The sequence below is a fragment of the Equus quagga genome, chromosome 8 (assembly GCF_021613505.1).
Source record: "Equus quagga isolate Etosha38 chromosome 8, UCLA_HA_Equagga_1.0, whole genome shotgun sequence".
Lineage (NCBI taxonomy): Eukaryota > Metazoa > Chordata > Mammalia > Perissodactyla > Equidae > Equus > Equus quagga.
This window is the reverse complement of record NC_060274.1, coordinates 34,739,246-34,765,478: the sequence shown is the minus strand read 5'-3', so window position 1 is coordinate 34,765,478 and position 26,233 is coordinate 34,739,246. Positions and strand designations below refer to the sequence as shown.

Below are 26,233 nucleotides of genomic sequence, written 5' to 3'. Positions count from 1 at the left end.
GGTATGAACCTTTCCTAATACTTGCTCTCATCTTTTCTAGTTGTCACTACTATTGCATCTACAACAGCTTCCCCAACAGCGCAAGGTGGTAAGTTGCGTGTATACTTGTCTTCACGTCATGCTATGGCATTTTTTTCCCTCCTGATCAAATTACATTTTGAACTTCACTAGTTTACAGCAGACAAGACTAATTAATCCTGATATTGTAGGGCACTTATTTGCAATGGAGTCTCTCCCCTGTCTCTCTGTTTCCGGATTTTATATATAAATATGTAGACACACACTCATACATATACATATATGTTAACTGACTACTCATAGGCAATAAACATGACTAAAAGTTGTTTTCACTTCCTCTAGAAATCACTCTTATTCATTCTACAAAAGCTTATGCAAAAAACGAAAGCTGTTAAGTTTTTGTGTATTTTTGCCTTTATGTCACGTGATAGCATCTTTTTCTTCTGGAAAAGCTTAACTTTTGAAATTTTGCTGCCTTGATATAGAAAAACTATACTGGCCACATGTTGCGGAATAATCTGAGAGACATTTTCAATCAATCCATCATTTCGTAGGAGCCGTCTTAACGTACTAAATGCAGGTTTGGGATGAGATGGCTGTGACTTAGAGGGTGCAGTGATAGGCTCTGAATTATTCTGTGACTGAGGAATATGTGAATTTTTTTAGAGCAACTCTTTATATTAAGAGCGTGTGTGAAGACAGGAGAGTAGCTGCATTTTCTGTTCATTTTTCCATTCGACAAGTGTTTCTCCGTGACCTCCTTTGTAGCTGGCACTGGGCTAGGAGCTGTGAGTACAGAAGGAAAACAAGATAGTCTTGGATATTAAAACAAGATAGTCTTGGATATTACCATCTAGTTGTGATACAGAAGAAAACAACGTATCCTTCATGTAAATCAGTATCTTCATGTCCAGAAACACATTACCTGGATTAGATCTACTGAATTACGTAGAATCAGATGAACTAGTCCTGGAATTGTAGGGCTCCTAATTTTGATGATGGTCTCTCTGGCAGCAGCGTATGTGTGTTTGTGTGTGCATACACATATACTCATATGAACACATACCCACACTATTGAGCAAAGGGCATGAATAATTCATTAATGCTTGCTCCCATTTCTTCTCGTTGTCACCTCAATTGTCACTACTATTGATTCTACAAAGGCTTATCCGACAGAGGCAAGCAGTAAGTCATTGTCTATGCATCTCTGTCGTGCTATAGGCTTTTTCCCTCCTCATCAACTTCACTTTCGAACTTCTCAGGCATAAAGTAGAAAAGACCAATTATTCCTGGAATTGTGGCTCATGATTTTCTTGTTTTTAATGACTGTCTCTCTTGTCTGTCAACATATTTTATATATATATATATATAATATTATAATATAGATTATATATTATATTATATATAATAATATAATATATGTTATATATATTATATACATATATAGGCACTGTCAAAAACTGGGCATGGACAAATGATTAATACTCGCTCTCATTTCTTCTAGTTGTCACTGCTACTGATTCTGCAACAGCTTCCCCAAAAGAGGAATGTGGTAAGTTCTTGTATAGGTTTCTCTTCATCTCATGCTATAGCAGTTTCTTCCTTCCTGATCAAATTACGTTTTGATCTCCGTGGTTCATGGTAGATGAGCCCAATTATTCCTGGAATGGTTAGGTTCATATTTTTAATGATATCTCTCCTGTCCTTCTGTTGACAGATTTTATATACGTGGGTGTGTGTCTATGTGATATTTGCATATACACAGTTGTCAAATAATGTCAGTTATCAAATAACAGTCATAAACATTGGCTAATACTTGGTCTCCTTTCTTCTAGAGGCCACTGCTATTCATTCTACAGAAGCTTGTATGAAAAATGAAGGCAGTAAATTTTGTATTGTTTGCCTTTATGTCATGCGACAGCATTTTTTCTTCCTGAACAACTTAACTTTTGAACTCCCTGACTCGAGATAGAATGAGTAGCTGTTGCAGAACAGACAGAGTGATATTTTAAATCAATCCATCATTTCCTAGGAGTCATTTAACACAGTAGATGCTGATTTGGGGATGAGATGACTATAAATTAGAGGGTTCTGGGATAGGCTCTGAATTATTTCAACAATGGACTTCATTCTTTGGTGCAGCTTTTGTTTCTAATGGGTGAGTAATATGTGATAACAAGGTGCTTCTAGATTATTTTAAGTCTTTGGTCCTCCCTAATACCTAATAACATGAACTGACACATACAGAGAGCTTCCTATACAGAAGGCATTGTGCTGTGCTTTGTGTGCATTTTCTATTTTAATTCTCATAATACTCTTATGAGGTCTACAATATTGTTTCCCATTTTATGGATGAGGAAAACGGGCTAAAGTGAAGTAAGTCCCTTGCACTACGCCACACGGCTAGATCTGGACTTTCAAACCAGGCCATCTGAATCAAGGCTTCATACAATTACTCAGCTCTCTCTTCCTCCTCTAAGATATGGTTCTAGAGCAAGAAACCCCAAAACCAAGGCCTTGGGAGATGATGGACACATGGTGGGAGGGTGGGTAAGTACGTGAGCTTCACATGATCACAGGCTGTACTTGAACCCCAGTTCTTTTAATGATTAGTTTCACTAATAATGGTAAATTACTTACACAGTCTGAGCAACACTTTCATAATCTGCCAGCCAGGAATAATTACACCTAACTCAGTTATTGAAGAGGTAAGGTCAAGGTCACCTTTGCTGGATGTCTAACATATGGTATCTCATTTAACTGGCACAGAATCAGTGCTAGTTTCTGGCCCTTTCTCTCTACATATGTACAAAGGAAGTGACTAGAAGCATTGGCTCCAGCCCTGCTGATCTTTCCTCCATTTCCAAGACTAAGTGGGCTCTGGACCTCTGCTAACACCTTACCTGACAAAGGGCAAGGAGTTATGAGCACATCACCGTTGTGCTCATAACAAGTGCTAGTGATTCTGGAGTTCTGACTGTATGAAGATAAAACATGTAAAAGGGAAATTTCCACTAGAAGAGACGTGGCCTTGTGGTTCACTGAATAGCCAGTCTGGCTCACCATCATTGTCGTTAATTATTTCTTGACATCACATATTTCTTTCAAGTTGCAAAAGATATTAAGTGCAATTATCATGTAATACCATAGTCACAATGAGGGATATTTAGGAAGGACAGGTGAATGGGCCATGACCTCCTAAAGTTTCAGAGAATTTGGATTAACCCTTTTCTTCCATTTTATATAGTGTCCTCTTTATAAAACCTCTCACCCAACCCACTGTGAACGCCACCAAATTTCCATGGTTTGTACTCTTCATAGAAATATTATTGTACACACAACGTGTAATAACTCAGATGCACCTAAACTAGAATTCAACTTTATCTTTATGCTTAACTTTTTGATGTCTAGCGTATTTATTGCACTTGGAGATGGAGAATTACAGAATAGCTAAGAATGTGTTCTTACAGTCGTGTTGTTGGGATTGAAATCTTCTTTCTGGTACTTACTAAGTGCATAACTTCTGGCAAATTACTTCTCTCTCTGTCCTCAGATTATTTTAAAAATCGGAATGAAAATAATAATCTCATAGGTTGTTGTAAAACTTAAATAAGATAACGGTTTGCATGCAAAGCTCTCAGAACAAGTGGTTAGCATTTGGTTAGTTGTTGATGAATACTAGTTATTATTATCATCACTTAACAGATATGGTGGGGGTGAAGAAATGCCAAAATCTATTTATCACAAATATTTCTTTCCCATTGGACACATTCATTAAAAATACAATCTTACTTTTCATATTATGGAATATTCTAAGTGAATTTAAGACGTTGATGGTTGACATGTCCTGCAAGCTGGATTCTGAGTGGTCTTGTTGTTGTCTCTGGAGGTGGTGAGGTACATGTTTACTTTTGGGTTTTGGTGGTATGGGGTGTCACAGCAATGTTGGTCATCAGAAATAAATAACTGTGACCACCCTCCACTAATATGCCCCATCCTTTCAAAAGAACAGTTGAAACTAACCAAATGACTTCTCTTAGACCCCCTGCAGCTGCAGCTCACCAGCACCTCTGCCTATTACACCTACCTGCTTCTTCTCCTCGCCAGCGCGGTCTACTTTGCCATCATCAACTTCTGTCTGTTTAGGAGAACAGCAGACTGTGGCAATGGAAAGAGTTTGCAACAGTCGGTGGCACAAAGAAGTCAACTGTCAACTTGTCTTCTTCGTTTATTTCCTTAAAAGTGTCTCCTGAGGATCTAGGTAGACTTTCTTTCTAGGTTTGCATTATTTCAGTTCACCTGTGTATTTTTCTATAAAGTCAATCTTACAAAATGGTATTTTAAACCACTGAACATACAGAAAATCTTACTCTGTAACAACAATGAATTCGGTCATTACTGAGGGGCAGGGCCACAGGGTTGTCCTTTAACACCATTCTCTCCATGATCTCCACCAGTTCCTCCAGCAACCCAAATAGCCATGCCTTCTGAGTACAGACAGCAAGCAGCTTCTAGTCGCATAGCTTAGGGCCATTTAAGCAGAACTACTTTGAAGCCTTCCATTTTGGACACCCTGAACACAACACCCTTGCTACTTGAATTCTGTACATTGTTTTTCATAAAGGGGAAAATAAAAAAGAAATCAAAAGTCTACACTTGTGTATGTGTACTCGAATTTGATGAAATCTAACTGAAAATCCAAGGTAAAGAAGAAGCATGATGACTGAGCCATCAAATCCAGTGATGGGTGTGATGATGGTCAATACTCAGTTCTAATTCTTGCCCCGAGATAGTGGTCACAACGCTTTCTTTGGGGTACTGGCTCCAAGAGGCGCCACAGTCAAATGAAAGCAACCAGGTTACTTCTTTTTCAAAGGTCACCAGATTCACAGTCATTTGGTTTGGGACATTCTGATGGTGTCAGTAGACCATCTAGCATGACTTGCATTGTGTGTGCTCAGCTTCACAATATTGTTTCACAAGCACTGTGTTTCCTGGTTTTCATGGTAACCCCATGAGACCTGCACTCACACCAAGAGGCATCGTGGTAAAGTGTTTAAGCCCCTGGACTCTGAACCCCTATTGCCTGTGTTTGAATCCTGGGTCTAGTATTAGCATCTGTGTGACCTCAGGAAAGCTATTTGAACTCTCTATGCCATAACATCCTCATCTGTAGAATGGAGTTACAGCACCCTGTCTCCTGGAGTTGTTGGATTAGATGAGTTAATAACGCCTGGTACTTACACGTCCTCAACAGCATCAGCATCCACTATAGGCACTTCTACTTTTGAATAGAGGATACCACACGATACAAAAACACTGACAGCCATCTGTAATCTTATTTGCCCGCAGAGAGGTTAGCCATGGATGGAATAGGGACTCTGAGTTTCTACTATGCAACAGGCAACCCTGTTAATCCTCTATTAGCCCCCGACATAGGCACAATTATAGTCCTCAATGCAGATACTGAAGAAATGAAGTCTTCTGTTCAAGGTCATTATTTTGTAAGTAATAGTCAATTAGAGCCAGGTCTCTCTGAACTCAGAGCCAATATTTTCTTACCTATTATCAGGTGGCTTTCCCTTCACCCACTGTCAACTGGGAAGAGTAAAACAGTACAAAACCTGCACTGCTTCTCTACTAAAGGCATCTTCCAAGGAGTCAGTGAGAATTTTCTTAAGGACTCCTGGCTGCATCCGTGTGTTCTCCTCATGTATATACTCTGTTTTTACCTTAAGTGCTCCCTTCGTTATCAATACTATGGAAATCCTACTTTATTCTGAGTCTGTATTCTAGGTTGGCAACTGTTTTGGGGTGCTGCTAATGAAATGGACTGAGAGTTTTGGGCAGAGTATGCCCATTGATGGTGCTTTCTGGGTGTACCATTCTGACATTCCATCTCCTCCCCTGGACGGAATGGGCCTGGAGGTCCTCACAATCTCCTGTGGAAACACCTGGTGGGACCAGGTGCATTTCTGATTTAGGAAGTAGATTATACATCATTTTTGGCCCAGTATATTTCCACCACAACACAACTGCCATGTACTCTGGTGGGAGAAACACTGACCCAGAGGTCATACCTCACACCCCATAGTTAGAGCCTCGGCTCCTTGGGCTGTCTCTAACTAGCTGTGTTATTTGTTCTTGACTGTGTGACATTGCCTAAGTTTACCCAGCTTTAGAAGAAAGTGTTCAAATAAAATAATATCAGGTTTCTAGTATGATTTACAAATTCAGTTAACATCTGAATGAAGTAATAATGAATGAATGAAGCAAATGCTGGTATGGTGCTTCCTGGTACTGGTTTAAGTACATGTTAACATCTTTAACTCCCAGATATACACAATTATAGGTTTTATAGATGGGGAAACTGAGGCAGAGAGGGGATAAAGATTGTCCCTTTACTTATGTAACTAATAAAAAGCAGAGGTGGGATGTGAACCCAGCAGCCTGGCTGCAGGAGCTCTGCTCCTAACTTCTACATTATTTGCTACAAGAGTAGAAACAGGTTACTGTAGTTTCAATTAAAACAGGAAACTTTCTCTGTTTATTAGACTAAGAGCTGATGGAGAGAACTGCCTCTTCACCTGTCCACACTTCCCCTCCTTGCTCCTATGCTGTTCCTACAATTTGAGGGTCATAGGCCAACCCGACACAAAATTTTTATGCACGGTAAGTTTTATACAGTTTATGCAAGGTAACTTTTATACAGTTACCTCCCACTGACCAACAGGATTTCTGTGATTAAAGTTCCTGGCACCTGGTTGGATGAGATGAATACCAGAACAGTGGATTGTACCCACAACGTTCAACACAGAAGAGCCCGAGTCCACATGACTCCAAGTCTGCCTAACTAAAGACCGGCTGCTCTATCCATTATCCCATTGGCTCTCCTCTTGAGAGTCTTTAGAAACCACTGAAGCCCAGACTTCCTCACAGGCCAAGCATCAGACTTTAACAAACATCCTTCAGTAATTCTAATGTGCACCAGGGTGGAGGCCAGCAGGTGACTGAAAGAGCTCCTGAGCTCCAGCGCTGCTGTCCCAGATCACACGCAGTGAGGAGCCATCACAGAGCCCAGCACACAAGGGAAAACGTGCTGCAGCCAGGAAAGTGTTCTCACCATTCCACCCATCATTGTCCTAAAGAAACAAAATGTATGAGCTAATACTTACGTACAAGGATATTCATTCACTGTACCACTGTTTACAGCAGCTCCTAATTAACCCAAATGCCAATAAGAAACTAAAAAATAAACTCAAGGCTATCATATGATTATCTACTATGTATCTTCAAAAAGTGAAGATGGTTTAAAGTAATGGAATTAATCAGACAGCATTGTTGAAAAATAGTACACATAGCATGATACTCTAAAAATTGTTAGATAATACCTTCATTTGGTTCAAAAGCAAAACACACCCAAAAATGCATTAAGAGATCTTGCTTCAACCACTGTCACTATCTCCCTACTTCTTGCCAGTCCTACGTTTGTGTCTTGTGCATCCTTCCAGTTTTTATTTATGCAAATATGAATGTATGCATACAAATATATATGCCCGTATATATTTTCTCGCTTCCTCCCTTCTTACGCAGAGATGGCTGATGATATACATTATGCTGCACTTCTCTTTTCCCTTAAACATCCTACAGCTCTTTTCATGTCGGTGTGGAAGGACACTTAGACGGCTGCATGATATTTCCCTGGTGAATATCAACACTTTATAAAATCAGTCCGCTGTGATAGACCATAGGCTCATTTCTAATCTTTTGCTCTTAGAAGAAGCCTGCAATTGTAATAGTGTCTTGTGTCATTTTGAACGTGTGCGTTGGTCATTTTGATAGGTATTGCCAACTTGCCTACAAGAGAGAGACCACCATGTCGTACTTCTACCACAGCGTTGGTGAATGCCAAGAGTGTGCTTCAGGACTTTCTACATTGACAGGTGAAAAATAGTGTCCTCGTGTAGTTTTATATTGGGTTTCTCATACTATGAGTGAAGAGAAGCATCTTTGATATTTTGAAAGTGTATATTTCTCTTTCTGTGAAGTATTTGTTCACGTCCTTTGACCATTTTTTATACTGAGTAATAACACCAACAGGTATGACACTAATTTATATGTGTCACTGTATTTCTACAGGCATAGGCATAAAACAACATGTTCCATGTATGGTAGGAGAGTAAAAAAATGTTGAGAGATTCTATTTTCTCTAACTAATCTTTTTAACATAACTCTTTTATACGTTAAAAATAAAAGTCTCATTTAAAATTGGGGGAAAAATTGTGCTGATTTCTTTACAATCGCCTTCAGTTTCTTTGAGACAGGTTCTTCTGGAAACCAAGTAGAGGTTCCCATTTGGAAACAAAATAAGACCCACACGACACAGGAAAGGTTAAATTTAATTTAGATCTACTCTTTGATTCCCTAGGCCCAATCCCTGGCCCTCTGCTTAGAGACCTGGAAGTATTCCTACATTGGGAAAGAGTAGAGGCAAAGATTCCAAGTAAAATTCAACGAATATGAGTGTGAGTACAAAGCCAGATTTGTCCTATGTACGTGAATTTATCAGTCACGTTTAATTAATGTCACAGTCTTAAACATTTCCTCCATAAATATAAATTTGTGAAGTATGAAAAATACCTCAGGGTCCCAAACTTCTAAACAATGAGCATGAGTTCGTTATTGTTGACTTAGTCAGAATGTCTCCATGTCAGATGTTGTTCATCCACAAACCCTAACTTACTGAGCTGTGAGGGTCGCAGTCCTGTGAGATGTGGTCCTGTTACTGTCTCCATTTATACCTGAGGCGAATGAGACTAGAGTGTGTGAGTAACTTGTCCAAGGTCACACAGTGAGCAAGTGGCAGAGCCGGGACTCAGGCCCACCCAGTGTGGCTCCAGGGTCCCCTCCAGCCCTGCACTGGGATGTCTCTCAAGTGCTCTGGAGCCTCAGAGATGAAGGACGTGATCGTCAGAGCAGCAGCTCATGCTGGGCCTCAAGGTGGGCACGTGGGTGAGTCCCTTCAGGTCATCACAGGAAATAGTTCATCCTCAGAGACACAAGCAAATAAACTGAAGTCAACTGTAGCAGCAGCGACTCTGCCTAATGGTTTAGTCACAGAAGGGAGAAGTCGTGGATGGACTCGGAGTCGTGGAGAAGCAGAGGCGGCCGGAGTCGTGGTGGGTGGAGGCCCCGTGCCCACAGCAGAAGCACCCGACATGCTGCGGCCCCTTCTTTCCACAGCAGTGGTTGACGTGAAGCAACAGTGCGGGCATGTGAATAGCAGATCCTCTTCTAAAATGCCTTAAATAAATTCTGTGTGGCCACACCCAGGGTCCTTCAAGTGTCTGTAACACAGCTCATCTTCAGGTCACAGACATTGTTATAACGACATAAGGCAATGTGGCATTTTCCCTTTATATTACATCTCAAACATTTTTGTGTTCTCTCTTTTCTAGTGTGAAAAACCCTCCTCGAAAGTCACCTGGAGATAAAAAGGACTGGAGATGGGGTCTCCCTATTGAAGGTTGAAATGCTGACATCCACTGCTGACTTCACTGAACGGCTAATAAAGAATTTACTTATTGTCATACCTCACAGACACTGTCCCACATCCACATACATTTAGTAGCCTTCCTGTAGCTGGTAAGATAAAGGAATGATCCGTCTTGTATTCAGTGAGACCAAGTCTGATCTGTTAATGGAGAGTTGCAGAAAAGTCTTGTGCCTCATTCCTAATCAAAAGACTTCTTAACATATTGGAATAACACTGTTTTAGTAAGCAAAGTATCATGTTATTTTGATTTGCAATATGGAATTTTTTTGTTTCATGTTTCATATTTCTTTTGTATTTCTTTTTGGACACCCTACATTTCCTTTGTGTTTTTTAACTCATGCACATATGCTCTTTGTACAATTTTTTAAAGTAATAAAATCCAACATATCAAAATGTTTAGTTTTATTTTTCTTGTTTTGCATTATGTATTTGGCTGAAAGTGTTGGAATTACAAAAGAAGGACAAAGAGTGATTGCGAATATATATAAAAGGTCACAAGACATTTTATATTACATTTATCATGAAACAATATCTTCCTTCTAGGAGTATGGTTCTGAAATAGCCTGAGTACTCCTATTTTGAACCCACACTATGAAATCATTGCCATCATTTTCCATTTATGTTTAGCTAATTTGAATTAAAATGAACTAAATCATATGATGATATATTTTTTTCAAACATGAATACTCACGTTAAGGCTTCACAGGAAGGCAGGTTGTCTGTTAGTTTTCTTTCATTATCCACTGAGTCATTCAAGAAAAACTCAATTGTGTGTAGCGGGAATGGTGCAGATTTGGGTGGAAACTGGCCATTTGTGCAGAGCTAATCAAGTTCATGTATGGCTGTTCTAAGAAGGCCCCAAATGACAGAAATGCCACTGGGCGTTGTGCTTGGAGACTGGGTACTAAGGAGAAGAGCTCCTGTGGAGGAGAATGGGGTGGGAAACAGCTCCAGGGTCTGCTGTGGGACTGAAGCCTCAGGAACTCAATGGTGTTACCACAGGGAGAATGTCCTGTCTCAGGAGTGCAGTCGCATATACACCAAGCCCACAGAGATGCCTAAACTGGATGTCAGTGTATTAATTTAACCTGAGAAAGAGCTCTCCTCCAGACATGCTGGGCTCAACTAGTAGATGCAGCCAATACTCAGAGGAAGCCAAGGCTCACCCAGAAGTTGGCTCTCAGAGCACAGACCAAGGAGAATGAAGTTAATGGTGTGAAGGTGCCATGATGTCAAACTGTGAAAGCCTAAAGCATTAATCTCAACAATAGAGCTCTACTTCCTCTGGGACGGATAGATTGAGTCCATGGGCTGCGCACCCACTCTCTACCATGCTTGGGTGGCTGGGAGTGGGTACATTTGCTCTTTATGCTCGCTTTGCTGAACATCCACCCTCTAGTTGAGCCCAATCACACTTCTGTCTGAAATTAATGTCCTCTCTTAAGGCTTGCTCAGCTTGACTCTGACTCATTTTAGAGGGATTTATATGATTCAGTATATGACATTCAGTTACACAGTTGAACTCATGGCCTCAGTATCTCTGTGATCTTGTGAGAGAAAAGGCACATCACTGTTGCCCACATCTACAGTCCGTCCATGCTACCTGGTTCAGGGACACAGATCTGTGTCACCTCATCTATACTGAGAAAATGCAACTAAAAGGTACGACCCGCAGTAAATCAAACACCATGGAAGAGCTCGGATACTTGGTGGACTGTTAGGATGATCTTAGTGCTCCAAGAAGTCCTGTCTGCTCTTTCCTTCAGAACAGGGTCACGAGAGTGGACTGAGATGCAGCATCTGAACAGTCCTGGGAGTAAGATTCCCAACTCACACTGCAGCTAATAGGACTAAAGTCTGTACACAAAAAGCAGGGAACCCGCTACCCACAGCCTAAGAGTATGTTGGACAACAATCATGTGTGTGTGGATGGATATTTTCCTCCCATTGGCTGTGGCCTCTTGAAAGTGAGCAAAGTTGGTTGTGGTTTAACTGTCCTTAATTTACCTTATGAGACCCTAGCCACTGCTTGCACAAGCCCAAACCAATAGGAACTGGTTTGAATGTAAGCATTTTCCATGAATCAACCACATTTGACAGAGTATGTACGCAAAAGCAGTCTGAGAAAATAACACACCAGCAGCCACACCAGTGCCCTCCTGCCACCCAGGCTGTCCCCTCCACCACCTGTGCTCTCCCTCTCTGTGCCGCCTCGTTCAGGGCAGCCCAGGCCCAGTGCGGAAGGAAGTTGCTCAGAAGTTGGAAGCCACAGGAGACACTGCCTAGTAGTGCCTGGCAGTGAAGTCAGCAGCACAAAGTTTTCAGTGATTTGCAAGTTTCCTCTCTTTGCAAAGAAAATGCTCCATATTTAACTAGTTTGCTGTTACGGTTATATTTTCAAAGAATTACTTTAACAAATGTAGCACTCATAGTTCTAAAAGTGGTTTTTCACTGTCCTGCTTTTCTTTAGCTTCTGCAGATCCTACATGGTTAGGATGGTGATAAAGAAAAATTATCATATTCCGTTAAAATAAGAGATGATTTCTTTAAAATTACACCATATATGCATAACATTTTAAGTGAGAAGTACACATAGTTAATCCTCAAGAGATTTAGGTTAACAAAACTGTTAATATAAAATAAAGGTTTGCGTACTTCTTGGAGGATGAAAGCCTTTAAAATAGGATCAATCAAGCGCACTAATCTGTCAAAATGGATTCACTTACATAATCGTAAAAATATTGATATAGACCAAGAATTATTATCTAGTGCTATTGCTCTTCTACAACTTTGCTAAAAAGCTTCCATATGTTTTTTAAGTGCAAATAACTTTGAGCTCTGGCGCACATAATTTAACCTACGTATTTTCAAATTGCTGTCAGTAAACTCTCCTTTTGAAAAGCAGCTATAAAACTGGACAAGAAGAACAAAACTAACCATTTAGAACTCAGGAAATGACCAAAGGTGTACAACAATCTGAGAAGTGCTTGTGCTTGAAAAACTGCAGAATTCGAGCAACAACAGTGGTGCTCTTGCCTCGAGCTGCTTCCATTCCTTTCCTACCTCCCAACACCCAGCCCAACAGGCCTGAAGGTTCTTCCTGTGTAGGGCAGGTCATGAAGACTGGCAGAAAAATTGCACAGTTGAGGGTAACTCACTTGATTTGGGGTGGGGAGTGATGTGATGGCGAACTGACAAACTCAGTGGTGTGCAAGCAGGAAGGGCCGGAGGCTCTGCTGGTTTGAAGTTGTGGTCGTGGCTGCAACAAGCACATCCTTGGCTCAAGCTGTGTGCATGTTCAGCAGAGACCTAAAATAGCCCAAGCTTGCCAAAGACTCCTGGCCAGCCCTGAGGCTGTGACCATTTGCAGAGGAGACATGAAAGGACTCAACAAAACATACAAGCTGAGGAAGAATCAACATGGCCTGCAATTTGAATCTGCTCCCCAATACACACACATATCCACCTGGCAGAGGATGGGAGCCTTAATAAAGGGGCTTGAGCACAATCTCCAACCAATCACTGGCCTCCACTAAGCTATGTAGACACAGGGGGAACGCCCTAGGAAGTTAGGCTTAAAAATGAGAGAATTTAGGAAAAAAACTGAGAAGAGACATCAGCAGACACACACCACAATGGACACAAATTTTCAGATTTAGCTCAGGCAATTTTCTAAGCAAACAAATAGCAATAAGAAACTTTCTGTGAAAAAAATCAAATTGTAGGGTTTCTGCAATATATTCTCAACTAAATATTTTTCAATAAAAACTTAGAAGACAGGCAAAGAATCAGAAAATTGTGGCTATTCTCAGCAGAAAAACAAAACAGAAACCACAAATCAGTATAAACTGTCCCTGAGTGTCTCCAGGTATTTTATTTAGCAGACGAAGATTTCAAAGCAGCTATTATAAGTATGTTCAAAGAAATATAGAAAATCACATTTTAAGATTTAAAAGAAAGTATGAGAACAATAAATCAACAAAAAGAGATTCTAAAGTAGACAGAAATTACAAAATAAACAGATCATAAAAATAAACTCTGGAGTAGAAGATTATAATAATTGAAGTAAAGTATTCTCTAGAGGGGGTTAAGAGAACATTCAAGGAGACAGAAGACAGTATGTATAAATTTGAAAATGGTATGATAGAAATGGTCCAATCTGAACAACAGAGACCTAAGAAAAATTGAATAGAGCTCAAAGACCTATGAGATAACATCAAGCATACCAACATTCATGGAATGGGACTCTCAGAGTAAGAGAAGAAAAAAAGAATCAGGAAAAACGTTTGAAGAAATAATGGCCAAAACTCTCCAAATATGTTGAGAAATATCAATCTACACATCTAATAAGCTAAACAAACACTGAGTAGGATACGCACAAAGAGATCCATAAGTAGACAAAACACAGGCAATACGCTGAAAACCAAGGAATGCATGAAAACACAATACTTCAAAATTTCTAAGATGTTGCTCAAGCAATGCCTAGGGAGAAATTTATGGCTTTAAATGCCTATATCAGAAAAGAAGAAAGATCAAAAATGAATCATGAAAATAAAGAGAAAGCTAAACCCAATCTAAGCAGAATAAAGGAAATTAAAAAATTAGTATGGAAATATTTGAAACAGAAAACAGGAAAGCAAGAGAGAAAAATCAGTGAAAACAGCACTCAGTTCTTTGAAAAATGTCAACCAATTCAACAACCCTCAAGCTAGAATTACCAAGACAAAACGAGAGGAGACACAAGTTACCAAAATCAAGTAAAAAGGTAGAACATCGCTACCAATTCTACAGAAATTAAAGGGAATATTACAAAGAATTTGTGTCCATAAACTAGATAATTTAGTATAACAGGTGAATTGTGAGAAAGATACAAATTACTAAAATGGACTTAAGAATAAGTAAACACTCTGAATTCATCTATGCACAAGAGTAAAGAAATTGAACGAGACAAAACCCAAAGTGATCACCTCAATAGATGCATACAAAGTATTTGAAAAATCCGATGACCATTCATGAGAAAAACTCCTCACAGACTTGGAATAAAATGGAACCTCCTCACCCCGACAGAGGGCATCTGTGAAAACCCACAGCTACCACCATGCTTCATGTTGAAAGACTGAATGCTTTTCCCCAAAGACCAGGAACAAGACAAGGATGTCTCTTCTTCCCACTTCTATTCAACATTGCATTTGTGTTTCTAGAAACTGTAAGAAGAAAAAGAAACCAAAATTAAAGCTACCTAGCAGATTGAGAATGAAAAAGTAAAACAGTATTTGTACACAGACAATGTGATCCTGTATGTAGAAAATTCCGTGGAATTCACACACGTGTAAAAACAAAACTTGAACCAATAAACAAGTTTAGCAAAGTCTCAAGATACACGTATGGAATATACAACATACCAATTGTATTCCTATATAAGAACAACGACCATTTGAAAATAGAAGTAAAAAAACAATTACATTCACAATAGGGCCAAAAAGAATAAAATACTCAGGAATTAATTTAACAAAATAAGAACAAAACTTGTATCCTGGCAACCATAAAACAATGCTGAGAAAAATTAAGGAACATCTAAATAAATGGAGAGAGAGTCTGGCTTTACGGGTTAGAAAATCCAGTATTGTCATGACGGCAATTCCTTCCCAAACTGATCTATAAATTTAATACAGCAGGCTTTTTGGGCAAAAATTAAGCTCATCCTAAAAATTACATGAGAACACAAATGATCCAGAATAGCCAAAACAATTTTGACAAAGAACAAAATTGGAGGACTGTTATGGACACCATGTAAAAGCAGTGGGAGGAGGGAGCCCCCAAATGTGATTTGGACGTTGAGACTGATGATGCCACACACCCCAGAGAGTCTGACAAGATTCATCACTTACAAAATTGAAGGCTCAGGGGCCAGCAGGGCAAGACTTTCAAGCAAGGCCTTATAGTATCTGATTGCAAAGTTACATAAAAATAAAATAACAGTATTCAAGCCAGTGTGGTCCTAGGGCAAGGAGAATGCACAGGTCAACGGAGACAACTGAGAGTCCAGAAATTAACTCTTATGTTTACAGTCAACTGGTATTTGAGAAACTTGCTGAGTTAATTCAAGGAGCAAAGGCTAGTCTTTTCAACAAACAGTACTGTGACAACTGGATGTCCATGGGCAAAAGAATGAATTTATTTTCTTACCTCCTCCATACACAAAAATTAATTCAAAATAGCTAGCAGGGGGTGCTAGAAGGTAGTGTAAGTAACTAAATGCCATCAAATTCTGTACTTTCTGAGCAGGAAGCAGGGAATTGATAACAAATAGGACGTATAACAACATCACATTGTGCATTTAAATGCAACAGCCCAAAAAGGACAGAAATTGATCCCTGAATCTCAAACAGCCAAGCAAGTTACTTAGAGCACTGGCCCAGGAGATTGGCAGACTTGGTTCAAACTTTTGATATTCTCTTTATTAGCAAGTTATTGGTTCTCTGAAGACCACATGCACCTGGCAGCCACAGAGCCCGTGGGAAGAGCAGGCAGGATGCGAAGCTGTGGTTGAGGTTTCTGGGCTACAGTCAGCTTCCCTGGAAAGTTGGCCTTCCCAGCCCTGCCCCAGCACTGGAAGGAGATGCTGCTGCTTTCTGGGAAGCTGCAGGGCAGCACAGAGCAGCACGGGGCCCAGGGACAGGAAGTGGGCCCCTTTGTCCACCTAGTGTGGCTTCCTCTCTCCTCCACTACTCTCAACTCCTATTTTAGTCCCATGTGATGAGGAAGGATTTGCATTAGAGTCACTGCTCCCCATCCATGTCCCAACCCAGACTGACTGTACGAAAATGTTGTTCACCAACAGCTTCTTTTAATCTTCTATGGAAAGAACATACACTATACAATTCTGTTCCACTGACGCTTACAAGAATCTTCCAAAACACACACATGGTACATTATCCCATAAAGATATACTAAATACCCCGGCTTTCCTCCTAATGCTCTTGATCAGAGGCACGTGTCCTCACGACTACCTTATAAACACTATTGACCTTACTCTGGTCACAAAACAGTATAGAGAGGACAGACACACATTCAGAGGTCAGGAAATCACAGGAATCTCTAATAACTCATGATAAACATACTATTTCCCATATTAAAGCTAGGTAACACCTCACAGCCAGCTGAAATAGGAATATAAGCAATGGTCTGTATGCTATCCCCTTCTCCCTGAGGCAGCAATGTTTTGACAGCTCTTCTATCACCACCATAATAAAGCTGATCTCCTGATACGTGACAGGTACAATTGTCAGGAGAAGCAGAAGAAATAAATTTACATTTGAGAGCTTAGACTCATTCTCCCATCATAGCGAGCTGACCAGACCCACTGCCTACATGCCACAGGCCCCCAGGAGACCAGAGAAGAGGAAGAGATGGAAAGAAGCGAGAGAACGAGGAGACAAGTCAATATGAGAGAGGAAGAGGAAGCTATAGAGACACTGATAGCATAGAAATTAGTAATAGAAACAGAGAGAGAGAGGGATACAGAGCAGAGTGGGAGCGAGAGAAAAAGAGAGAGTGACTGAGACAGTGGCATACAGAGGTAAAGAGCGAGAGAGAGGCCTTTACCCAAAGTACAGGTCTCTGTAATGAGACGGAGGGAGAAACAATAATGGAGAGAGAAATAAAAAGACAGAGAGGGACAGAGACAGAAACAGAGGGATAGAGAGATGGAAAAAGAGATGGGCAGAGAGGGAATGAAGTCGATATAGAGAAGAAAAGAACAGACAGTAGAGAGAGTTTTTTATAAATATAGTGATAGAGGGGAGAGGCAGAAGGGTAGATAAACAGAGAGAAATAGGGAAAGATAGAGTAAGAGAAGAATTGGAGACAGAGAGAGAGAGAGACAACGATATAACTATAGAGAAGAAGGATATGTATGGGCACACGCAGTGTGATGGAGTGAGGAAAATAGGGATAGACATGGAGAAATAAAGGTAGATGATAGAAAATTAGAGATATATGCATTTATATGTATATTGTTACAAATTGTGTATTTATATATTGTTACACATTTTTTATGTATATTTATATAGCATATCAATTTCTAATTTTCTTTTTGTCTTATATATATTCTCTTTCTACTTACCTATGTCTGCCTATTTATCTATCTTAAGAAGAAGGACTTGGCTACACACTTCCAAAAAACTAGTCACGAAAACCCTATGAATAGCAGTGGAGCATTCTCTGATACAGAGCTGGAAGATGCGAAGATTGCACAAAAAGACTGAGGAGGGTTCCACTCTGCTGTACACAGGATCGCTAGCAGTTGGAATTGACACCAAGGTACTAACAACAAATGTATCTATCCATTTATCTACCTATCATTAATGATCAATCAATTGATTGATCTATCAAACCTATTCCACAAAAACACTGTGTAACACACCCAAAAACATAGTGGCTTAAACAATAATCATTTATTAATTCTCACAAACCAATTGATCGGCCTGGGTCAGGCTCAGCTGATTTCGGTTGGACTTGGTCACATTGGTCTTCTGATGTGTTAGCTGGGGGCTGGCTGGTCAAGGTGGCCTGGGCTGGAATGAATCAGCTCTGTTCCCCATGGTATGTCATCCTCCGGGGAGCCAGCCTGAACTTGTTCTCATGATAATGGTGAGGATCCAAGAGAGCGAGCAGAAGTGCATTAGGCCTCTTCAGGCCTAGATTCAGAGCTGCATCCCCATGACTTCCCCCCATATTCAAAAATGGGGAAATAAACTTCACCTCTTGATTGAGGAGCTGTGAATTCACATTGCAAGGAGTGAGCTCATCTGGGAAATATGCAGTGAGCACATTTGACCCTGTGTCTCTCATTGAATGCAATTGTAACCCCTGCTCGGGGGACTCTGGACATGGAAAGAATGCTGGTGGCTTTTGTCCTCTCTTTTTTTTAAAGATTGGCACCTGGGCTAACATCTGTTGCCAATCTTTTTTATTCTTCTTCTTCTCCCCAAAGCTCCCCAGTACATAGTTGTATATTCTAGTTGTGCGTGCCTCTGGTTGTACTATGTGGGACACCAGCTCAACATGACCTGATGAGCGGTGCCATGTCCGCATCTAGGATCTGGACCAGTGAAACCCTGGGCCACGGAAGAGGAGCACACGAACTTAACCACTCAGCCATGGGGCCAGCCCCTGTCCTCTCTTTATTCTCTCCTTGCTTGGCCCCAAAGACAGATGCAGTTGCAGGAAATGCACAGCAGAGGAAGAATGCTAAAGCCCCACTTATCTGGCCAGAGGACAGGAAGGGGGACCCCCGTGAATTGCAAGGTGTTGTAGAGATTGCAGAGAGGAGAGAGTTTAAGGAAGAAATTTCACACAATGGCGTTTGAACAACGGGGTTTACAGACATAGACATGACCCTAAACAGCCTACCACTGGCTTTACAAACTGATCTAGGGGTAAACCATGGCCCAGGTCCTAGACTGGCCACTGGGAGGCACACACACAAGACAGATCTGAGTAGCACTGCAAAGGCTTTGAAAGCTGCTCTGATTGGAACTGCCCACCAAAAGCAGGCGGGAACTTGCAACCCTAACGGGGTCAATTGTCTGCGAACAAAACACTCAGTATCTCTATGGTGTTTAAACACTGCCCAGAGCCCCTAACATAACATCCAAAACGTGCAGGATGCAAACCAAAATTACTCAATATATGGAGAAACAGGAAAATATCAACATCGCACAATGGAAAACCATTAACAGATGCCAATCCTGAAATGACACAGGTGTTGGGATAACAGAGAATTTAAAGTAGCTGTTATGACCATGGGAAGAAATGGAAAGAGAGAGAAAATGTAACAGAGATATAAGTAGATAACTAAAAAAACATAGGTAGTAGTGATAGGCAGAGAGATACTGAGATATATATATATAAAGAGATAAGAGAGAGACAGCAGGAAAGAAGAAGATAAATAGAAGTAGAGAAGGAGAAGGAGACAGAGCTGGAAAGGGAGATAGAGAGAAAAAGAGGGAGGGGTGGAGAACAAGAGGAAATGGAGAAAAACAGAGTGTGGACCTAGAGATGGAGAGATGGAGGGACATGAAGAGTGATGGAGACAGCAAGGCAGAGACAGAGACATCGAATGGTGGAGAGAGAGCCAGGGCACGGGGCAGAGCTGCACAGCCATTGACAGTGGTCGTCTAGTCCAGGACATCGTTAGGGTTGCAGGATGGTAATTTCCTAAGATTGATACTTCTGCTGAATTTATTGGCTGTAATACTCCCATAAAGAACTTTTATTCATAAACTCTGTGGGATCCTGAAATACAGTTTGTACATAAATGGGAATGTAAATATTTGATTCCTTTTTATTTTCCTTTTCAGAATAATGAGATAGTGCCTTAGCAACCTCCACAGGTGACATGTTAATTTTGAGTCTCATCAGTGAACCTGTCTGTAGTTATATATTATGTCTTCAACCTGCTTGTGTAGGTGTTGGTCTTTTGGTGCTCACTTTGTCCTCTCTGTGGCCAGTGAGAGACTCTGTGAGTTGGCTCCCGTGTCCTATGACATGACCTCAGTCATCTTTCGTGGCTTCTTTGTTTTCAGGCAAGATGAGAGGTCATGACCTTGTCCACCTCCTTCCCAATCCTGGATTCAGCTATTTCTCAACTGAGCCCTAGTCTTTTAGTGAGAAATGGTATTTGATGCCACAGTACAGACGCTGGGAGAGCTCATTACTGCTGGATGGTTATTTCTTTCTAGATTTTCAGTAGGTAGCTTAAAAAACAAGTATTTTTTAGGAAAAGAGCAGATTCAAATTATAGATCATAGGATTTTCATTAAAATTTCAAATTGCTAAATCTGCATTTTTCCCTTATATGGAAATCTTAATTTCTAACTGTATCAGTGCAAATTTATAAAACTATAACTATAAACAATATGATAAATAACACTAAAAACGCTAGTCTCAGAGGATGTAATTTAATATTATTTTTCTTTTCCTTCTCTCTCTCTTCCTTTCTTTCCTTCTCTCTCTCTCTCAGGGTACATTACGTTCATGAATATATTCTGGTGCCAATAGTGCCCTCTTTCTATTACCATAGCTCTATACTTGTTTTTACATGCTGGTAGATACTTTTTTTTATTCCTTTTTAAAGAATTTTCTTTCCACTCTGGTGTGATGGCATTTTCTCCTTTCTTAGCTTTAAGCCACAGTTCTGTCCAGCAGGGATGTGCTGGGACTTCGCGGCGCTGAGCTTGCTTCCTGCATAGTGACCTGGAAGGTTCTCTTGCAGAGCTGCTGCTGCGACACCTCTTGTCCCTGCACCTGTGGTCCCCGAGGCAGAAGGAAGAGCAGCCCGAGTCCCCTCCCTTCCTCCTTTCCCAACTGTCTGTTAGGATGGCAGAAAATGAACCACCTGAGAGAGAGGCCAGAGCGATGATAGAGGGGGCATTTTTCTACATTCTACTACGAATACTGTAAACATGTGTCCAAAGACATTTACAAAAGTGGGAGTGAAAATCTGTGCACACACCACTCAGTTCTCCCATGAATTCTCTATTCTTGTTCGATTACCTGTCTACCCATCTGTGAATCCAAGTAAATCACAGATATGTGTACACTTCCTGAGGGAAGAGCTGCATAATAAAACACAGGATGCCCAAGGAAATTGGAACTGCAGGTAAACATCAAATAGTTTTTTAGTTCTAGTGTGTCTGAAATATTCCCTAGCACCTTGCGCTTCTTTTTCTTCACTAAATCTGGCAAACCTATGTGAGGCGGCCTTTTTACTTGATGATGAATAGAAATACTATAACAAACTGACTTGCCCCCCCACACACACACACACACATATACACAGACACATACAGACACAGACACCCACACACTCACACACATCCATTGACTTTTAGGACAGTCACATGTAGACCATCATAACTGATCCTAATTCTTTTACTAAAGCCGGTTCAGTGCTTATCAGCTTTGCTGTGGGTGCCTCACAGTTTGCTGACGGCTGTGAAAGGAAGGCGGTTTAGGGCGAGAATACAGAAGCTGCATCGCAGGACAAGCCCACAGCAGCAGTGTGAACACTGAACCCTGAGCTGCAGGGAAGTCCCCCAACTCAGGACCGCTCCCTGCACCAGGGGACACGGAGCTGCATCCATGGCTCTCCTGCCCCCTCCATTGGCTCAGGCTGTCCCTCCCTCTGCTCTGGGCTCTCAGGGCTCCTGGCTCCTCCGCTTCTTCGGAGGGCCTGCTCTCAGCCTGCCCCAGGAGGCTCTCAGGAAATGGGCTGAGCAGAGAGGCAGGGCTCCTCCCCAGGCCTCCCCCAGCCCCACCCTCTCTGGGTCATCAGCTGGGTGGTCTTCTAGGAGAGCCCCTCAGTCACTGCTGCCTGTGACAGCTGTGCAGAGCCCGGCTCTGAGTCTCTCCTTGTGTCCTGGGCTCTCTGTCTTTGAGCCGGACTGGAGTGTGAGAGGGTGTCTGCCTCTCCTGTCGTCTGTCCCTTTCCTTCTAAGGCCAGAGGAGGAAGGCATGCTGCGGGCTCTTGCCCTCCTTCTAGCTTTCCTGGCTCCTGGTAAGTGTGCTGCCTCCATGCTCCTGGGATTTTTCTTTTTTTCTGGCAATGGGAGGCCATACTGAGGAATTAGTCACCTCTTTCTTAGTGCTTTTTGTGGTTCCCCATACAGCAACTCAGGTATCTTCCAACATGAAAGGGAGACAGATGTCAGTCACCAGACAGGCTGGATCATCTGCTGTAATCACTTGTAAACAAAGCAGCGACATCGCCCACTGGTACTGATACCAGGAGGGGACGGCCCCACAACATCTTCTCTACTCCTGCTTCTCCAGCTCATACTTTCGGGTAGTATCCGGTTTCAATTCATGGAAATACCATGTTTATCAAGTCACAGGGAGGACTTGTGGACTTTTAATCAAAACTCTAGAAGATACTGATTCTGGTGTGTATTACTGCGCTGTCTGGGAGAGGCACAGTGATTCAGATCTCCCCTATCCTGCACTGAAAATTTTGCTTGTGGCTGCCAAGAGCAGTCTTGATACACAGGATAGACCAGCCCCTGCCTTCTTTCCTGCCCTGACTTCACTGTGCTCTGAACAAAGAGAGACCCTGAACTCAGTGCCCCACCCCACCCACCTTATATCCAGCTGGTCTTGCCACCTACCCCATGAGCCATAGCGCTTTCTGAAAGACCCAGCTCCCATCTCCAGGCCTCAGGCAAGCAGTCTGACAGACAGCAAATCCTTTCAGCTCTCTCAGGAGCTGATAGAGCTCATTCAATCTGCTTCCTGGGACAGACAAGGTCACCTAGAGTGGATGTGTTCGGGGAGACATTTAGGAGAATAGTATAGGAAGGCTAGTGGTACTGAATCATTTACCCAATCATTATCCAGAGAAAATGGCTGAGAAAGGAGCCCCTGCCTTACTCAGGAGAATGAGAAATGATGGAATGAAAACTTTGGACTTCATGAAGACCTCAGGCTGGTATCTGATTTATCTCTTGGACAAACTGATATTTCCCTCACCATAACCAACCATGGCTGTTGAGACAGTGAAAGTGTAGGAATAAAATGATTGCTGTAGAGATGCCAATCATTGCGTTCTACTCACAGCTTCTTTTGAAGTTCAGACACACCCAGAATTGTTCTGTCTTAGACAAGGGAAACCAAAGCTCCTTTCCACCCCTCCCCCAAACATTGGCACCGCCAAGTCCTAAACTGGAATGAGTCTAACAGATTATTTTGCTCTCCATAATTAAAATTAAGAGACACTTAGGGTGAACAATCAGAAAATACACAGTATATATTTGAATTGAAAAGTCATATGGGAAAGGGCATGGCTGCCATATTGGACCAGGTTTAAGGATGTAAAATTAATAATGAAGTACAGAAATGCCAGATTGACATATGTATGGTCTCTTGTTTATTGGATCCTCCAGCTTTCTGCCAGAACTCTTAACCTTGACTTTAGCTTTGAGTTTAAGCTTCTAGAACATTGTTTCTCAAACTGTGGTTACGTGGACCAGCTGCAACAGAAACACTTGGGAGATTTGAATAAAAGTACAGGTTCTGGGTATCATCCTATAAAATAAATCAGAATTTTAGGATGAAAGCTGAAAGTGTGTATTTTTCAAAGACCTCCACACTGATTCTTATTCAGATTGATTTTTAAGAACTTCTGTCATGGCAGGAAAAGATAGGGTGAGCTGTCTCCCTCTGAAATGGGCAGGCCCCCAGCCTGACACAAGAATGCATTCTGGAAAGGTGCTCATGGGCTTCCTGCCAATACACAAACCCCTCCCCTCTTATGGCACCCTGGATGCTGCTGCTCTAACAGGTCATCACATTTCTCCATGACAATCCCACCAGAACCCCAAGTGGAAACTCCAGTTCCTTCTCACTGCTGTGACCTCAGGCAAGAATTGTACACTAAATGAACCAGCTTTAACTTGCTCTACTGTACCAGGGACCATGTATTTTAACTATTTTTCAGCTTTATGAAAGTTTATTCCTTATCTTGAAGCATAAATGTATCTTCATTTATATTTTTCTAATAGTGTGAAGGCTTTGTTCTGCACATTTATTTCTTCGATCAGCTTTGAACTGAATTTTTGTGCATGGGGGTAAGGTAGGAATCTGAATGTGGAGATCCAATTTCACCCCCAAATTATTGACTAATCCATCATTTCTCCCAGTGTTCTTCATTGTCACCCCTGCAATAACTAAGTTTCCAGAGGCTCACACAGTCCTTTCTGCTCTCTCTCTTCTTTTCACGGTGTGTGTCCCCTTACATGAGCCAGTTTCTCTATGGATACAGCTGTAGGCGGGACACTGTGTATGTCAACTTTACTTTTACAAATGAGACTGAATCCCTATTTTGTCTAATCCTGTGCAAGGAACACTCTATTCTAATTAGTATACCACTAAAATAATTCTTCCTTTTGGTAAGCAAGTTTTCTTGCTTTTTTTTTTTCCAAATTTTCTTGGGTTTATTTTATGCGTGAATAAACCCTCATTATGTACATTTATTCATTAAGTAATCAGTCAGACGAACTATGGTAGAAATGCATTGTATACAACAAAACATACACAAAAATAAACAATTTAAATATATGTGATAAAAACAAATACAAATAGTATTTCTAACACTTTTTCCCCACAAACCAATGTATCGTCTTACGCACTCCACTTTTTAAATCACACCACCACCAACATCAGTGACAATAATACATTTCATTCTCAGATCCTCCTATTTCCTGACAGCACACATCCCTAAGACAAATTATACTCAGTGTCTTCTTTTTTCCTTCAAACCAAATTCTCATAATCCCTTTATAGTACACCTTTGTTTCATTCTCTGAATTACTTCTGGTCTTACGAATGGGCACTTGATGGTGTCTTTTCATGTTCTTTAAAAGGAAAGTATCCTCAAACCTGATAAATCTTGGGCTTGGTCAGCTCTTTAAGGAGACCTTTGTGAGGAACGTCCAGGGAGCCTGACTGTCATCCTCTGTTGACTGAGAATACGAGTGTCGCCTCATGGAGTTTCGTTACCTTTACCAGTTGCAAACAAGAGAACAATGTTGTGAAAGGGCCTGGCCCAAAGTCTGACACTTCCTGGGATCTCTGGATGACGCTGTCGAATTTGAAATGACAGGTTCACTCCATGAAAGGTGTGCACCCTAGAAAGGAGGGAGGGGTGTCCTGATCCTGCCTCAGCTGCTCACGGTCCTGTAATATTGAAGGAGCTACCTGTGTTTTGAGAGTCGTTTTCCCATCTTTAAAAATGAGAAACAATGAGCCTTTTGATAGGATAGGTTCCCCTTTCATTTTTAAGTGTGTAAACTTCTCTGTTTCCTATGCAAACCTATGACTCGGTTTTAAAAATGGGGTTATTAATTCTAACAAAGACAAACGATTTTTTAAGAAAAATTATCTACTCAACAATTTAAAAATATGTGATAAAAACAAATACAAATAGTGGTTGTAGCAATTTCTTCCCACACACCAATCTATTGTCTTATGCACCCCACAGCGCCACCAACACCAATGGCAATAATACATTTCATTCTAAATTCTTCCTATTTCCTGACTTAGCACACATCCTTAAGACGTATCATACTCAATGTCTTCTTTGCTCTTCAAACCAAATTCTCATAATCTCTTTATAGTACACCTTTGTGTCATTCTCTGAATTACTTAAGGGCTTGTGAATGGACACTTGATGGTGTCTTGTCATGTCCTTTAAAAAAAAGTACCCTCAAACCTGATAAATCTTGGGCTTGGTTAAGTCTTTGAAAAGACCTTTGTGAGGAATGTCCAGGGAGCCTGACTGTCATCCTCTGTTGACTGAGAATACGAGTGTGGCCTCATAGAATTTCATTACCTTCATTGGTTGTAAACATGAGGTTAATGTTGTGAAAGGGCCTGGCCCCACAGCTGACATGTCCTGGGTGCTCTGGATGAAATTGTTGAATTTGAAATGACAGGTTCACTCCACAAAAGGTGCGCACACTAGAAAGGAGGGAGTGGATTTGAAAGTGAGCAAAAGTGAGGCCATCTTGTCACACAAAATGGCCCCACACCCTCCTCAGTGTGACTACTCGCTGCTCTGCACATACTCTAGAAAATTCACACGCTCTCCTGGTTTATGGC

The 26,233-nt window shown here is 41.2% G+C and overlaps 1 protein-coding gene and 1 gene segment (V, D, J or C); both read left to right on the top strand.

The window, feature by feature from the left end:
- Window positions 1-4,604, top strand: part of LOC124244026 (T cell receptor gamma constant 2-like) — a 44,623-nt gene extending 40,019 nt beyond the window's left edge. The window contains 1 exon segment of the C gene segment in view: window positions 4,059-4,604. Coding sequence covers window positions 4,059-4,258 — 200 coding nt within the window.
- Window positions 4,605-8,942: 4,338 nt separating this feature from the next.
- LOC124243288 (uncharacterized) overlaps window positions 8,943-26,233 on the top strand; it is a 34,661-nt gene continuing 17,370 nt past the window's right edge. Inside the window, exons 1-2 of the mRNA XM_046668913.1 lie at window positions 8,943-9,283; window positions 22,078-22,136. Of these exons, the coding sequence (XP_046524869.1) occupies window positions 8,943-9,283; window positions 22,078-22,136 (400 nt within the window). The remainder of the gene's footprint in view (window positions 9,284-22,077; window positions 22,137-26,233) is intronic.